This window comes from Colobus angolensis, unplaced genomic scaffold (genome assembly GCF_000951035.1).
Source record: "Colobus angolensis palliatus isolate OR3802 unplaced genomic scaffold, Cang.pa_1.0 Scaffold181, whole genome shotgun sequence".
NCBI classification, from domain to species: Eukaryota; Metazoa; Chordata; class Mammalia; order Primates; family Cercopithecidae; genus Colobus; species Colobus angolensis.
Window position 1 is genome coordinate 3,014,174 of NW_012114944.1, and position 17,155 is coordinate 3,031,328.

Genomic DNA, 17,155 nt, shown 5'->3' on the forward strand with positions numbered 1-17,155 from the left:
CAGGGCAGGACCTGCAAGAGCTCCTAAAAGAAGCACTAAATATGGAGAGGAAAAACTGATACCAGCCACTGCAAAAATATACCAAAATACAGAGACCAATGACACTATGAAGAAACTCCTCAACTAATGTGCAAAATAACCAAATAGCATCATGATGACAGGCTCAGATTCACACATAACAATACTAATCTTAAATGTAAATGGGCTGAATGCTCCAATCAAAAGACACAGACTGGGAAATTGGATACGGAGTCAAGACCCATCCGTGTGCTATATTCTGGAGACCCATCTTACATGCAGAGACACACACAGGCTCAAAATAAAGGGATGGAGGAAAATTTATCAAGCAAATGGAAAGCAAAAAAATAAAAAAGCAGGGGTTGCAATCCTAGTCTCTGACAAAACAGACTTTAAACCAACAGAGATAAAGACAAAAAAGGGCATTACATAGTGGTAAAGGGAACAATTCAACAAGAAGAGCTAACTATTCTAAACATATATACATGCAGTACCAGAGCCCGCAGGTTCATGAAACAAGTTCTTGGAGACCTACAAAGAGACTTACACTCCCACACAATAATAGTGGAAGACTTTAACACCCCGTTGTCAATATTAGACCAACAAGACAGAAAATTAACAATGATATTCAGGACTTGAACTCAGCTCTGGATCAAGTGGACCTAACAGACATTTACAGAACTCTCTACCCCAAATCAACAGAATATACATTCTTTGCAGCACCACATGGCACTTATTCTGAAATTGACCACATGATTGGAAGTAAAATGCTCTTCAGCAAATGCAAAAGAACTGAAATTATAAAAAATAGTCTCAGCCGGGCATGGTGGTGGCTCACGCCTGTAATCCCAGCACTTTGGAAGGCCAAGGTGGGTGGATCACGAGGTCAGGAGATCGAGATCATCCTGGCTAACACAGTGAAATCCCATGTCTATTAAAAGTACAGAAAATTAGCTGGGTGTGGTGGCAGGCACCTGTAGTCCTAGCTACTCATGAGGCTGAGGCAGGAGAAATGGTATGCACCGGGGAGGCAGAGCTTGCAATGAGCAGAGATCGTGCCACTGCACTCCAGCCTGGGGGACAGAGGGAGACTCCCTCACAAAAAAAGAGAGACCATAGTGCAATTAGATTAGAACTCAGGATTAAGAAACTCTCTCAAAACCATTTTATGGAAATTTCATGGAAATTGAACAACCTTCTCCTGAATGACTCCTGGGTAAATAATGAAATTAAGACAGAAATCAAGAAGTTCTTTAAAACCATTGAGAACAAAGAGACAATGTACCAGAATCTCTGAGACACAGCTAATGCACTGTTAAGAGGGAAATGTATAGTCTGCATGCCCACATCAGAAAACTGGAAAGATCTCAAATTGACACCCTAACATCACAAAAGAGCTAGACGGGCAAGAGCAAACTACTCTAAAAGCTAGCAGAAGACAAGAAATAACTAAGATCAGAGAAGAATTGAAGGAGGTGGAGACACGAAAAACCCTTCAAAAAATCAACGAATCCAGGAGCTGTTTTTTTTTTTTTTAAAGATTAACAAAATAGACTACTAGATAGACAAATAAGAAGAAAGAGAAGAATCAAATAGACACAATAAAAAATGATAAAGGGGATATCACCACTGACCCCACAGAAATACAGACTACCATCAGAGAATAGTATAAACACTGCTACACACATAAGCTAGAAAACCTAGAAGAAATGAATAAATTCCTAGATGCATACACCCTGCCAAGACTATACCAGGAAGAAGTCGAATCCCCGAATAGACCAATAACGAGCTCTGAAATTGAGGTAGTAATTAATAGCCTACCAACCAAAAGAAACCCAGGTCCAGATGGATTCACAGCTGAATTCTACCAGAAATACAAAGAGGAACTGATACGCTTCTTTCTGAAACTGTTCCAAACAATTGAAAAGGAGGGATTTTGCCCTAACTCATTTTATGAAACTACTGTCATCCTGATACCAAAACTGAGAAGAGATGCAACAACAATAAAAAAACTTCAAGCCAATATCCCTGATGAACATCAATGCAAAAATACTCAAGAAAGTACTGGCAAACTGAATCCAGCAGCACATCAAAAAACTTATCCACCGTGATCAAGTCAGCTTCATCCCTGGCATGCAAGCCTGGTTCAACATATGCAAATCAGTAAATGTAATCCATCACATAAACAGAACCAAAGACAAAAACCACATGATTATCTCAATAGATGCCGAAAAGGCCTTTGATAAAATTCAATATCCCTCCATGTTAAAAACTCTGAATAAACTACGTGTTGATGGAACATATCTCAAAATAATAAGAACTATTCATGACAAATCACGGCCAGTATCATATTGAATGTGCAAAAGCTGGAAGCATTCCCTTTGAAAACTGGTACAAGATGAGGATGCCCTCTCTCACCACTCCTTTTCAACATAGTATTGGAAGTTCTGGCCAGGGCAATCAGGCAAAAGAAAGAAAGGGTATTCAAATAGGAAGAGCGGGAGCTGAGTTGTCTCTCTTTGCAGACGACATGATTTTATATTTAGAAAACCCCATTATCTTAGCCCAACAGCTTCTTGAACTGATAAGCAACTTCAGCAAAGTCTTAGGATACAAAATCAGCATGTAAAAATTACAGGCATTCCTTTACACCAACAATAGATAAGCAGAGAACCAAATCATGAATGAACTCCCGTTCACAACCGCTACAGAGAGAATACAATACCTGGGAATACATCTAACAAGGGACATGAAGGACCTCTTCAAAGAGAACTACAAACCACTGCTCAAGGAAATAAGAGAGGACACAAACAAATGGAAAGACATTCCATCCTCATGGAGAGGAAGAATCAATATTATGAAAATGGCCATACTGCCCAAAGTGATTTATAGATTCAGTGCTATTCTCATCAAACTACCATTGACATTCTTCACAGAATTAGAAAAAAACTATTTTAAATTTCATATGGAAACAAAGAAGACCCCATATAGCCAAGATGATCCTAAGCATAAAGAACAAAGCTGGAGGAATTACACTATCTGACTTCAGACTATAGTAGAAGGCTATAGTAACCAAAACAACATGGTACTGGTACCAAAACAGACATATAGACCAATGGAGCAAAACAGAGACCTCAGAAATAACACCACACATCTACAGCCATCTGATCTTCAACAAACCTGACAAAAGCAATGGGGAAAGGATCTCCTATTCAGTAAATGATGCTGGGAAAACTGGCTAGCCATATTCAGAAAACTGAAACTGGACCCCTTCCTTACACCTTATACAAAAAATAACTCAGGATGAATTAAAGACTTAAATGTAAAACCCAAAACCTTAAAAACCCTGGAAGAAAACCTATGCAACACCATTCAGGACATAGGCCTGGGCAAAAACTTCACGACAAAAACACCAAAAGCAATTGCAGCAAAAGCCAAAATTCATAAATGGTGTTAAACTAAAGAGCTTCTGCACAGCCAAAGAAGCTGTCATCAGAGTGAACAGGAAGCGTACAGAATGGGAGAAAATTTTTGCAAACTACCCATCTGACAAAGGTCTAAGAATTATGTAAAATTTACAAGGAACTTAAACATACATTCAAGAAAAAAAAACCCCATCAAAAAGTGGGCAAAGGATATGAACAGACGCTTCTCAAAAGAAGATATTTACACAGCCAACAAACATGAAAAAAGCTCAACATCACTGGTCATCAGAGAAATGCTAATCAAAACCAACCATAATGAGACACCATCTCATGCCAGTCAGAATGGCAATTATTAAAAAGTCAGGAAACAATGCTGGTGAGACTGTGGAGAAATAGGAACACTTTTACACTGTTGGTAGGAATGAAAATTAGTTCAACCATTGTGGAAGACATTATGGCAGCGATTCCTCAAAGATCTAGAATCAGAAATACATTTGACTCAGCAATTCCATTACTGGGTATATACCCAAAGGAATGTAAGTCATTCTACTATATAAAGACACACACACACATACACACATATATATATTTTTTGAGAAAGAGTCTCACACTGTCACCTGGGCTGGCATGCAGTGGCATGATCTCAGCTCACTGCAACCTCCGCCTCCCGGGTTCAAGTGATTCTCTTGCATCAGCCTCCCAAGTAGTTGGGATTACAGGCACCTGCCACCACACCCAGCTAATATTTTGCATTTTTAGTGGAGACGAGGTTTCACTATGTTGGTCAGGCTGGTCTTGAACTCCTGACCTCATGATCTGCCTGCCTTGGCCCCCCGAAGTGCTGGGATTACAGGCGTGAGCCACCGCGCCTGGCCACAGAGTATGTTTATTGCAGTGCTCTTTACAATAGCAAAGACATGGAACCAACTGAAATGCCCATCAGTGATAGACTGGATAAAGAAAATGTGGTGCATACACACTATGGAATACTGTGCAGCAATAGAAAGGAATGAGATCATGTCCTTTGCGGAGACATGGATGAAACTGGAAGCCATCATCCTCAGCAAACTAACACGGGCGCAGAAAACCAAACACCACATGTTCACACTCCTAAGTGGGAGTTGAACATTGAGAACACATGGATACAGAGAGGGGAACAACACATACCAGGGCCTGTTAGGGGGTAGTGCTTGAGGGGAGGGAAGTTAGACAGCAGGTTGATAGGTGTAGCAAACCACTATGGCAAATGTATACCTGTGTAACCACGTTCTGCACATTTATCCCATTTTTTTAAGAAGAAAAAAAGATTATGATGAACCTGTATAATGGAGTAGACCATACCATTTAGGTTTGTGTAAGTACACGCTATGATGTTTGCACAACAAACGGACGACACGTTTCTGAGAATGTATTCCCATCATTAAGTGATGCATGACTGACTACACTAATTGGGATTCTATATGACAAGTTAATCACTCACTTATAATGCTGTTTTCTTTTTCCATTGACTCCAAAAGTGTGCGTTTCAAACCTCTGGATACCTAATCTGTATTCTTCTATCTTATTGAGTGTCATGAAGCACAGCAAAGATTGGCGTTTTAAGATTTCAGATTTTAAAACATGGGTCTTTAGAGAAGTAGACTAACCATCAAGAGAAAGATGAGGAATGCTCCAACTATTTGTGTCCCTATGGCTTAAAATAAGGGACATAAACTGTGCCAATCATATAACATGCCGTTTAGAGGGATCACAGACTGCCAGCAGGAGACCATCACAGATTACAGGAGGTGCCATAAGACCTCTACTTTCAGTGATGCTTTAGGCTTTCCAGGTGTAGAAGTTTTCCTCAGTCCTCAAAATTTAAGCATACATTGGCAAAGGAATGAAGAGGAGAGCGAAGTAAAAAGTCAGTGTTCTTTACTAATAAACTCCCTAACCAGCATACTTTAATATTCTGTTTTTCTGGGTGGACCGTGGTTCCTGTAAACTTGTAATTATTACCCTAAGGATTTAAATTGCAGCTAAAGAGTAGGTAAAATAGGATCTGACAAAATAGAAACATTTTGGAAGGCAGGGAATTTTAACCTCAGTCTAATGGTCTCGTACAGGATTCAAGAAACTGCTTTTGTAAAGGTCCATGGTAAATGTGTAGGCTCTGCAGGCCAAGAGCTGCAACTGACAGATGCAGTCCATCACAGTTATTCAACTGTGCCACTGTAGAGCAAAAGCAGCCAGAGAGAATATGTAAATAAAGGAGCATGACTATGTTCCAATAAAACTTTATGTATATTGAGTTTCATATAATTTTTACAAGTTATGAAATAATTCTTTGGATTTTTTTTTTGAGCATTTGAAAATATAAAAATCATTCTTTAGCTCATAAGCCATGAACTGCATTGGGCCATGCTCTAATAGTAGAGCTTACCCCTGCTCTCGTAGTAGAAAGGCTTAAAACTCAGGGAGAAAAATGATGCCATACATCAGTTTCTCTTCTCTTTCTTCTCTTACATAAAAATATGTCATCAAGCTGTGCCTCTCAGGAATGGCATGCAAACAAAAATTCAAGATTGGATGATATACAAGTGCCAGGTATTTTTAATATTTATTTGTTAGGGTGACAACACTTGCAGCTCAACCTTCTGCTGTGGTTGTTTTAAAACTGTACTTTATCTCTGGAGCATCTTTTTCTAAATAATGGAAAGCTAAGGGTTTTCTCAGGCTATTGCAGGAAGAAGAGAGATGGCACTCCTCTTTTGTCTAAATATTTTCTAGTTTTCTTCCCAGTGGTTTATTCCTGACAATTTTAATACCTTTTCACAACTTATTTTCAGTCAGTTTTATAAGCTATTGTTTTGGATTCAGCAGAGACAACTAAATGAGAGTACACGTTGCAGGGCAGAGCACTCGTGATTTTCTAGGGCAGCTGGAGTCTCGATGCCTTACAAGTGAATTTAATACTCTTTTATTTTCCTGTTTATTTCTGAAATGTGGCGCGTGTTATTTGCAGGTGAAGATAATGCATTAAATTCCTAGCAATTGAAAAGAGTAAAATGTACACTTGATTAATTTGAAAACAGCATGACTCTCAAATTTAAAATACATTAATGTGCTTGTGGGTTGTTTATAGTCACTGAAATATCTGTCATTTGCTTTATTTAAAAATTTTAGGTGGAGAAACCTTGCAGTGGTGGCCAAGATTTACTTCTTTATCCAGCTAAGAGAAAGCAGCTTTTGAGAAGTGAACTGGACACTGAGAAAGTACCTCCATCCCCACTACCTGCTCCCAAACAAACACCACCATTGAAAGGGTGTCCAACAGTTGTGGCAGGAGACTTTAAAGAAAAAGTGGCAGAGCTGCTGGTGAAATACACAAGTGGCCTTTGGGCCAGTGCACTCCCAAAAGCATTTGAGGAAATGTACAAAGTGAAATTCCCTGAGGATGCCTTAAAAAATCTTTCCTCACTTTCTGATGTATGCACCATAGACTACATTTCTGGAAATCCTCAGAAGGCCATTCTCTATGCTAAACTTCCATTGCCCACTGACAAAATCCAAACGGATGCAGGGCAAGCACATGGTGATCATGATATCAAGGCTATGGTTGAACAAGAGTATTTGCAGATAGAAGAAAACATTGCTGAAAGCGCTAATACCTTTATGGAGGACATAACAGTTCCTCCTTTAATGATTCCAACTGAAGCATCACCATCTGTGTTGGTGGTTGAACTGAGCAACACAAATGAAGTGGTTATCAGGCAAGTTTCATTTTCTAATTCTTTAGGATTCTGATATACTGTTGTCACTTGACTATTCTTCACATGGATGCTGAGGGTTAAAGGAAAAATAATATATTCTTAGTTCTGTAGAGTTATAGTGAGGCTTAATAATGTATTAATATTTGTTAAATGTTCAAAATATACAACTATCCTAAGATTACTAATAACTTTAAAAATTGGAATGATAATATGAACTTGAAAAAAGATTTATGTCAAAAACATGATGGTAACTATATTATGTCAAAAGCAATACCTAGTTCGCAGAAAAAGCAAGTGCCCCACACACTACATAATACTATTTAATCTGGGACTATGTAGTATTTCCTAAAAGTAAAAATAGCTCAGAGCTGCTTTCCTTGTATAATACATCAGATTAGACCTTGGACCCAAAGGGGATCTGTTGTTTGAGTCTTTCAGTGTTGTTGCTTGAGAGGAGGCATCATTGCCTAAGTAGCTAACAGTAACTAGAATAACAAAAAGCAGTCCAGCTCCAGGCACCTGTCTTGGACTTTTGGAGAAAATGCAGAATACATGGAAAATATAGAAAGACTATAATTTACAGTCTCCATTTGGGAAAAAGAATGGGAACCTATGTAGCTGAACCCCTGGAGGCACCAGTCCAGGGTGTGGCCATGGCTGGGCAGATCAGAAAAATGCTGAAGCAAACAGAATCTGGGCTCCTTCAACCAAATGGTCCTTTGATTTGGGCTGTCACTCCTCCAGAGACCCTAACTGGAATGGAAAGGCCCAAAGAAGAACCACAAAAAATAATCAGAATCCTTCAATGAAAGAAGAGCTCAAAAATTTAAAGCTCTTCCATTTGAACAAATGAAATCTGAGGAGATAATAAAGTGAACCTAGTATCTTCAGATGCTCAAACTAGAAGAACCTCCAGGAAGTTTAGAGAGGATAAAGCTTTTATTCTAAGATGTGTGGCCTGAAGATACAAATAGGTTGCTGAGGGTTAGAGGTCCCAATATGTTTCACTATTGTATTGAAGGAAAGGGACAGATATTGAAGGCCACATTGCCACCTTTCACCATTTGACTATACTATAAAGAAACTTCCATGGCAGGATCCTTTGGTATCTGTTAACCAGTAATTGTTGGTGCCATAGTCAGAGACCAAGCACCAGGCCGTGCCAATCACATGGTTTCTGTTGTTCACACCAAGGTTTGTCAGGAGTCTGGATCAGTTCTAGGACTTTAGTAGAAGGGTTCTAATCTATTCCAGGATGATTGTATCCAGGGTCTTCAGATTATTTAAATACCTTTTCCCAGTAGGAATTTAAATCCTGGTGTCAGAATTTTATGTGTTCAGCAGAGTGGCTGGCAACCAGCAAGCAAGATGGGTAATGTCTGCCATTAGGCTGACCCTAGGTTATTGGTTTCTGCCCTCCCCACAAGACTTTGCAAACCTCCACCAGACTGAACCCTGTTCTGTACCCTCATCTTCACCCAGGCAGGCAGTAGGCACTGGAAGCTGAATCTCTGGCTCATTAGCGCCTGGAGGGTACTGTGGCAGAACCCTCATCTCAAATATGGGAATCCCTTGTCTCAAAAATTAACTTTGTAAAACTTCATATTTAGGGCATCCCTAAACTGACCTATCCATCATTCTTTTCCCCCCTTGCTCAGGTAATTTGAGGATAATATATGACCTCATTCCCGTCATTACTCACTCTCATACACCTGTATTGTCAGTCCTGCACTCTGCCTCATCCAGCATCCTCACTCTTCCCCCTATCTGTGCAGCCCTCCTTCTCTCCTGGCTGCTTAAGAGAAGAGAAGCTGCCTGCAGATCCCTAGCCATTTCTTATCACCATCCTCCCCTCTGGCAGAGCCTGTGTTTGGCAGACCACCATGTCAGGGCTGCAGCCCAGGCCTCTGCCAGTTGAGCACCCAGGGCTATGTAGCAGAGCTAGGGGGAGGCCCAGGGAGACTCTAGGTCCCAGCAAATGGGCACTTGGGTGCAGTTGCAGACCTTCTGGAGGACTTCAGAGCCAAGAGTGCAACTGCATTCCAGGCAATGCCTTAGTATTTGCAAAGCTGAATACATTTAAATGATGGTAGCTGGCTCAGTGGCACATACACATCCTCCCAACTACTCAGCAGACTGAGGTGGGAGGATTGCTTGAGCCCAGGAGTCCAACCTAGGTAGCATAGCAGTGAAACCCTGTCTCAAAAAAAAAAAAAAAAAATTAAATTTAAACTATAAGAGTATGGCAAAGCTTCTGCAGCTATTTCTGAAGCCAATAATATGCACATAATATTTCATTTTAAAAAGCCATTGCACATGGTTTCCATTTTGTGTAGGACTTTCTGAGGTGTTTCCCCCCCCCACCCCGTAATGAATAGCTTGACTATGGCATCTTCTGCCCTGCTGCTAATTACCAAGAATACATAGAAATAGTCCTAAAGGAACCATTTCTTAGAGCTGTACAGGCCCACTTGGAGCCTGGGTAAAACCTGGAACAATACAAAGAACAAGATTCTTGTGGCATCTCCCCCGTCTCCTGGGCCAAGTGATGCTGGTGCTGTTAAGAGTATAGCCTTCCAAGGCCGGGCGCGGTGGCTCAAGCCTGTAATCCCAGCACTTTGGGAGGCCGAGACAGGCGGATCACGAGGTCAGGAGATCGAGACCATCCTGGCTAACACAGTGAAACCCCGTCTCTACTAAAAAATACAAAAAAAAAACTAGCCGGGCGAGGTGGCGCCTGTAGTCCCAGCTACTTCGGAGGCTGAGGCAGGAGAATGGCGTAAACCCAGGAGGCGGAGCTTGCAGTGAGCTGAGATCTGGCCACTGCACTCCAGCCTGGGCGACAGAGCAAGACTCCGTCTCAAAAAAAAAAAAAAAAAAAAAGAGTATAGCCTTCCAGCTAAAAAGGCCTTGATCCTGTGACTGGAACAGCTTCTGTTACATGACCCAAACTTGATATGCCAGGTTTTACACCCTAGAAGGAGACCCTGGATGAAATCATCTCTGAGGACTAAAGCGCAAGAAAACAGTAGCCTGTTTTGATAACATGAACTGGAACAAGGTGACCACAGTTGTCAACAGTAGAAAATTGCAGAAGGAAATAAGGACACAATCCTGAAAAATAAATATTTCTCAACAAGCATACAATTTTAGAGATATTTGACTAGAATATGGTACCTCTTTTAAGGGTATCAGAAGTCAACATTTTGTTGTAATGTGTTCAAATTCTTTAATAAGTTTGGAGGGGGTGTCACATTGTTGTGTTTAGTGTACTTAAAGCTTTGTTTTTTCTCTAGTAAAATTTCATTGCGGTTTCAAAGCTTGACCCAGCCCTTGTCAGGGCAAAACTGTGTTCTAGATTCTCTTCTTAGTAATCTGTAAAGATTTCCAGCAGCCTTAGTCAAGATCCAGCGTCGACCCTCGCTTCCCTGGCCTCCAGGCCTCCCTTGGTGTCTCCATTTTCCATGTCTCCTCCTCTCTCCCCTTCCTGACTCTTTTCTCAGCTTTGTCCTTCCTGAGGACACTATCACTGCTTCCTGTTATGCCCTCTCATTGTCTGGATTGCTCCATGTTTTTTTGTTGTGGGATATGTTGGACCAAACGTTTGCTGTGTTGTTTGGTGTGTGTTTTGTGCGATCTCCATTATCCCTTATCTGAGAGGGCGAGAGGGAGTCTCACTCTATCATCCAGGCTGGAGTGCAGTGGTGTGATCTTAGCTCGGTGCAACCTGCAACCTCCACATCCCGGGTTCAAGCACATCTCCTGCCTCAGCCTCCCCAGTAGCTGGGACTACAGGCACCTGCCTCCACACCAGCTAATTTTTGTATTTTTAGTAGAGATGGGATTTCACCATATTGGCCAGGCTGGTCTCAAACTCCTGACCTTGTAATCCACCCGCCTCGGCCTCCCAAAGTGCTGGGATTACAGGTGTGAGCCACTGTGCCCAGCCCCCTTATCTTCTTTTTCAAGAGATAAGTATTTCACTGAATACACGTTCTCCTCCCTGTTGATATAAGCAAGTCCGAGGCTGGAACCAAAGACAGCAGCAGAGAAAACAGAAGGACATAAACAAATTCCTGTTGCTTTTCTTCTTCTAGGTTACTTCATTTGCGTTCTCTTCTTTTAACTGATTCAGGTATGTGGGCAAAGACTATTCTGCTGCTCAGGAATTAATGGAAGATGAGATGAAGGAATATTACAGTAAGAATCCTAAGGTCATACCAGTCCAGGCTGTGAATATTGGGCAATTGCTGGCCGTAAATGCCGAGGAGGACACCTGGTTACGAGCACAGGTCATCTCAACAGAAGAGAACAAAATAAAGGCAAGCACTGTTTACTTTGTCATAGCATTATGGATACAAATACCTTATTATTTTCCAAATGTAAATATTTTTTACATTTTTCAAATTTAAATATTGTATCCTATAACTATATGTAGTTTTCAGTGGAAGTTGAAAAGATAATATCTGTAAAAGGTTATCCCTGTCAACCTTTAAATTTGTGGTAGTCATATTATCTCAAGAGTTTTAATTAAGAAAAATAAATTCCCCATGGGAGTATTCATAACCCATTATCCAATCAGGGAAGGGTACTTCCTATTCCCAGGGGATGTATAATGAATACTGACCGGAACTCTGTGGGCTTCTTATCAAGGCCAGTACTTTGGAGTGAGGGAAGCCATACAGACCAAAGGAGACAATTCTTCTCCCTATTCTGTAGCCAAGACACAGGTCCTTCTCCACAGCTGCTCCCGGCGTAGTCTTCTCCACCCTCTTGAAAAGGCCAGTGGGTCCGTTTGCCACTCTCTTCCATCAGCAGACTCTTCTGGGCTTGACTCCATTCGTGGATATCAGCCTCTGCCCTTTGCCTCTTCATACTGTCAATGCAGAGACCAAGAAGCACAGTTTCCCTGAGGGTAGTGTCTCAGGGCCTTGGAACACCCAAATAACATACAGAGAAATTATGTATTAGCTCCATGTGCTGTGTGGTCAGTTGTACTAGTGTATTTTTAATGTGTCACTTCTTTCTATCTGGGTGGAAGCTGTATGTCTATTTGGAATTTATCCTTTGAATCATGGGCCTGCTACTTGATAGAGAATTTGGAGGGAGAAAAAGTCTTTTCTTTCTCGAGTGTTAAGATGTCTCCCTTCCCTAAAGGAAAACGCTTTTTAAGACTTGGGTTCATTTCTCTCCTTCATGATGGGAAGGACACTGTGTAGAGAAGGGTGACCCTTGTTCCCCACTTCTATAGTCCCTTGTATTTATACAGAGCACTCTTAGACTGTGAGGGGAATGTATCTAAGATCTTTTGGTTTTCTCTAGATTTTGCAAGCAGGGAAATATGTTTCTATTTCTGCAGCCTCTGTTCCATAATACAAAACCTTATTCTGTGTGCCACTATCAGCTGCCAGCTGGTAATCCTATATGTGTCATTGAGTGCAAATGACCAGTCCCTGAACCCAGGCTTAAGTACCTCAGTTACTGGCCACTGAACCCCCCCGCTACAAGTGGGAGTTAGGAGGTCAGAAAGGGATACTGCTGTTTCTTAGCAGATTGCTCAATAGAAGAGGCCCTGACCTTCTCCAGAAGTAAGCTCACCCAACCACCCACCCACCCTTTCCCATCTGCAGAGGCATTTAGGAAATTTCCTAGCTGAATCTACAGAGGCATGAATTCTGAGTAATTTGACTGACTTTAAAAATCTGAAAATTGGAAAATAGTTTGCCAGTTTCTTATGAACACTTACCGTATGACCCCTAAGGCCCACAAGGTGTCTTGTACATACATGAGTGTTGTAGCATTATTATTAATAGCCCCAAACTGGACACAGCCCAAATGTTCACCAACAGGTGAATCATAAAAACAAATTGTAGTTTATTCGTATAGTGGAACACTGTTCAACAATACAAAGGAATTAACTACAGATATAAACAGTTTCATGGACAAACCTCACAGATTTTGTGCTGAGCAAAAGAAGTCAGGCACAAGAGAGTAATGTGTATGATTTCGTGTAAATGATGTCTAAGAGCAGGTAAAATTCATCTACAGTGATAGAAATCAGATCAATGGTTGCCTGGGACAGGAGGTGGAGGGGGGCTAATTGCAAAGGGCAAGAGGAAACTTTTGGAGTGGTGTAAATGGTCTATATGTTGATTATTTTGATGATTATATGGATAGATACATTGGTCAAAGCCCATCAAACTGTATTGTAAACGGGTATCTTATATTCAGTATAAATCATACTTAGATAAAGTTTGACACCTGGAAGAAGCTAAGGACCACGATGATCACTGGGCCAATGGAGAACACAGGACTTGGACACTAGTCCTGAGTCTGCCTGTATCTGGGTGTGTGCCTTTGGTCAAGTCCCTCCATTCCTCTAGGTCTCTAGTTGATAGGAGATAACTATCCCTAAACGTTCCTAGATAAACTATTTCCTGGCCATTTCACTCCCCTGGCCCTTAGGAAGTTCAACAAAAGCTAAGCTATTTTAAGGCACAGAGATTTCTTATGAAGAAAAGAATCATATTAAATCCTAGTGACACATTAACAGTGGAACAATATTTACAATAAATAATGCAGATATTCCACAAGGATATCTCCCAGTCTGAAGTCTATAGGGCAGTCACTTTCTTCCCTCCCTCCCTCCTTCTACTTCGGGAATTCAAGCTCTCATGTCAGATAGAACTGAGTCTCAGCTCTGCCATTTCTAGCTGCGTGGCCTTGGGAAAGTTATTTAACTTCCCTGATTGCTTATCTGTAAAATCAGATACTCTCATCATGTTGTATCTGCCTGATACACTTTTTCACTTTTTCCTGGAGCCAAGAACAAAACATACAAGTCCTTGTTCTCAAGAAGCTTACATTCTAATGAGAAAAGAGCAATGACAAGCATACAGTAAACACACAAAACAATTTTAGTACAATGAAGGAAATAACCAAGGCACTATGATAGAAAATAACTCTGAAGCAAGAGATAGGCAGAGTGATGTTTAGATGCTTCAGAAATCATTCTAGGACTGTTGCTGGGAATGGATTGTAGGGCACAGAAGGAAAGTAATACTGGTTAGGTGGCTGTTGTAATAGCCAGCTACCTTGTAACCTGGATTAGTGAAGATGGTGGTAGTGGAAGAGATTCAGGATATATTTGGAGATAGAACTGACAGGACACTAACTTGTTGGAAGTGGATGGTAAGCAGAAGAGAAGATTCAAGATAGCTACTGGGTTTGGGGCTTGAGCAATTGGATATTGGTGCCATTTGTTGAAATTGGGATGTCAGAAAAACCATTGTGGAGAACAATTGAGAATTTCATAGGACCTGCTAGGTTTGAGAATAGCTATCAGATGTCACATGGATGAGTTTGGAGCTCAGGGAGCAGTTAGGACTGGAGATGTGTCAGGTTGGGAAGCATCAGCATATAGGTGCCGTGTGAAATCACAGGGCGAGGTGAGATCACCTAGAGAGGGAATACATGTAGAGAGGAGGAGGGGCCTGGGACCAGGTCCTGAAACCTTTCAGTATTTACATGGAGGCATAAGGGGAGCAGAGAAGCCTGTAAAGATGGCTGAAGAAGAAAAACCAAGAGAGTGGTGTCACAGAAGCCAGAAAAAGAAAGCATCTCATGACGAAGGGAGTGACCAGCCTCGTCATTGCTGCTGAGAATTACGGGCTGGATGCGAAGAATGAAAAAGGTAGCTTGGTATCTTGTGCAGCAGCAAGCTCTTGGGACAGCAGTGATTGTAGCAATCCAGGCCTGAACTTGTTCCCCACATCCCCATGAAGCTGACAGAGACGATTTCTCCCTTTATTTGGAGAAACCCCAGCTACTTAGCATCAGTCTTGCTTCGCTTGAATTGCACTTTGTCTGGTGGTAAGTACTGATTCCCTCCTTGCTTTCCCTGTCAGATCTTTGGTGAGTAGGAGAAACAGGAGATGTGGTCACCCGCTGAGGCTGGCGCCAGTTTGGCCTGACCCAGGCCCTTGTCCCAGGGCAGTCTGCTGGGTGATAGGTAGTGCTGGGAGACCTTTGGCCACTTGATGGTGCCAGAGAACCAGAAATGGACTGGGGCCTTATGCCGGGATTATGTGACTACTGACCCTGATCCCAGGACATTAGAGAGAGAGAGAGGCTACTGAGCCCTCACAGAGCAAAGGACACAGGGCAGGGTGTGGTGAGAGTCATACTGGACAGTGCATGGACGAGTGTTTTATAAACTGCAGTTGCTATACAAACATGTATGATTAAAAACAAGAAAAGAAGCTACAAACAGTTCAGAAACACTTTGAAGCTTTGGAGCAGTTATTCTTTAATCTGTTCTTGTGCTAAGAATATGTTCTGAATTTCCCAGGAGTCATGATTTCACATGCTATGTCCTATTGTCAGACCACGTTATCTCCATTTTGGGCCTGGGAAGAACAGAATCTCAGTTGTAGGTGGCGATAGCTATTAAAGGAAATGAGAGCTGCCTGACTCCTGAGGCCTATGAGAAGCAAAAACAGGTGCTAATTTGGGACTGGAGAAATAGACTTGTGCACTTAAATGGCCAGCTGCCTGACATGCAGCCCTGCCAGTGATCTAGGCCTAAGTCAGTGTTGAGTCAGATGTGGATTCTAAGAGATGATCTTTCTGATACAAGGTAGACAAGACCCACAGGCCCACTTATCACATGGCCAGGAAACGGAGTTAGTGGTGTCTTCTGTTTTTTTCCCTTAGATTCTCTGCTGGGGAGGGTTTTTGTTTCGTGTGTTTAGTACCATGATCTAGGTACTAAGAAGCTGGCCTGTGGACTTTATTTTCAGGGAAGCAGTGAAGGGAGCCTACCTCATGTTACTTGGTATTAAGGCCAAGACTTTGCCCTGGTTTTTGTTGTTGTTTTGTCTGCTTTGTTTCTTTTAATAACCATCATCTGCTTTAATTAGAGATGCATATTAGGCTTTCAACATTTTCCCTTAGATTCTTGGTTATTCTAAACCATAGCTTAATGTTTCTAGATTTTTATTTTTCTCAAAAAGGCTTTGTGTTTATATAATCCTTTTAAACTGAAGATTCTATAAATATCCTTAAAAATAATATCCAGGCTCTTTAACAATCTGTGCTAATGGTGAGGAAAAGTTTTGCAGGTTTCTGCAAACACAGACCTGTGTTCAGCAGACTTAGGGCCTTTTGCTGAGCTGAAAGAAGGCCTAACCCAGCTTCACACCCTTGAAAAGAGTAGGTACACCTGTTTTCCAGTTTAGAATTCCATGCTGTTCAGTAGTGATACCATTGCTGTCATTGATGAAGCATCTCGGTCCCTGGAAGCACTGTAGCTGAGAGCAACCATCACAAATGCTGCTTTGGGGATTTAGAATCTGATAGATACCACAAGGATGATGCCTGCCATAGAAACAAACACTGCTGTCCAGGGAACAGGTGGAAATGTGTAACTCAAAAAAGAATAAGCTGATGCAGGCATTATAATGAAAGTACCGAAGGGAAGGGGAGCAGAGTTGGCAGAACCAGGTAGATAGGCTGCTGAGAGACTGGCAACAGCAAGGTGGCGGGGCTGAGCAGTCTTGTTCTTCCCTTTGAAGGGGTAGGATGAGGTAGAAGACGGGGACCTGGAACCAGGAGCTCTGGTTTCCTTGGTCTCAGCTCCAGTCTTTCTCTTCTGTGGTAAGTCAGGGGCACCTCCCTAGCTTTTTCCAAGTGCCACTGTGCCACTCAGCTTGCTGATTATGGAATAAGATTGAGCCAATTAAGTGTATCAAACAGATTTGTTAAAGAGAGGATAAAGAACTAAACATTGTGTTTTTTTAATCATTAGGTATGCTATGTTGACTATGGTTTTAGTGAAAATGTTGAAAAAAACAAAGCATACAAATTAAACCCGAAGTTTTGTTCACTCTCATTTCAAGCTACAAAATGTAAGCTTGCAGGTAAGAGGAACTTTTTAAAAAACTCTCTCCATTTCAA

The 17,155-nt window shown here is 41.5% G+C and overlaps 1 protein-coding gene across 1 annotated transcript in view; it reads left to right on the plus strand.

The window, feature by feature from the left end:
- TDRD7 (tudor domain containing 7) overlaps nt 1-17,155 on the plus strand; it is a 72,745-nt gene that overhangs the window by 26,138 nt on the left and 29,452 nt on the right. Inside the window, exons 6-8 of the mRNA XM_011939467.1 lie at nt 6,612-7,198; nt 11,334-11,520; nt 17,007-17,118. Coding sequence (XP_011794857.1) covers nt 6,612-7,198; nt 11,334-11,520; nt 17,007-17,118 — 886 coding nt within the window. The remainder of the gene's footprint in view (nt 1-6,611; nt 7,199-11,333; nt 11,521-17,006; nt 17,119-17,155) is intronic.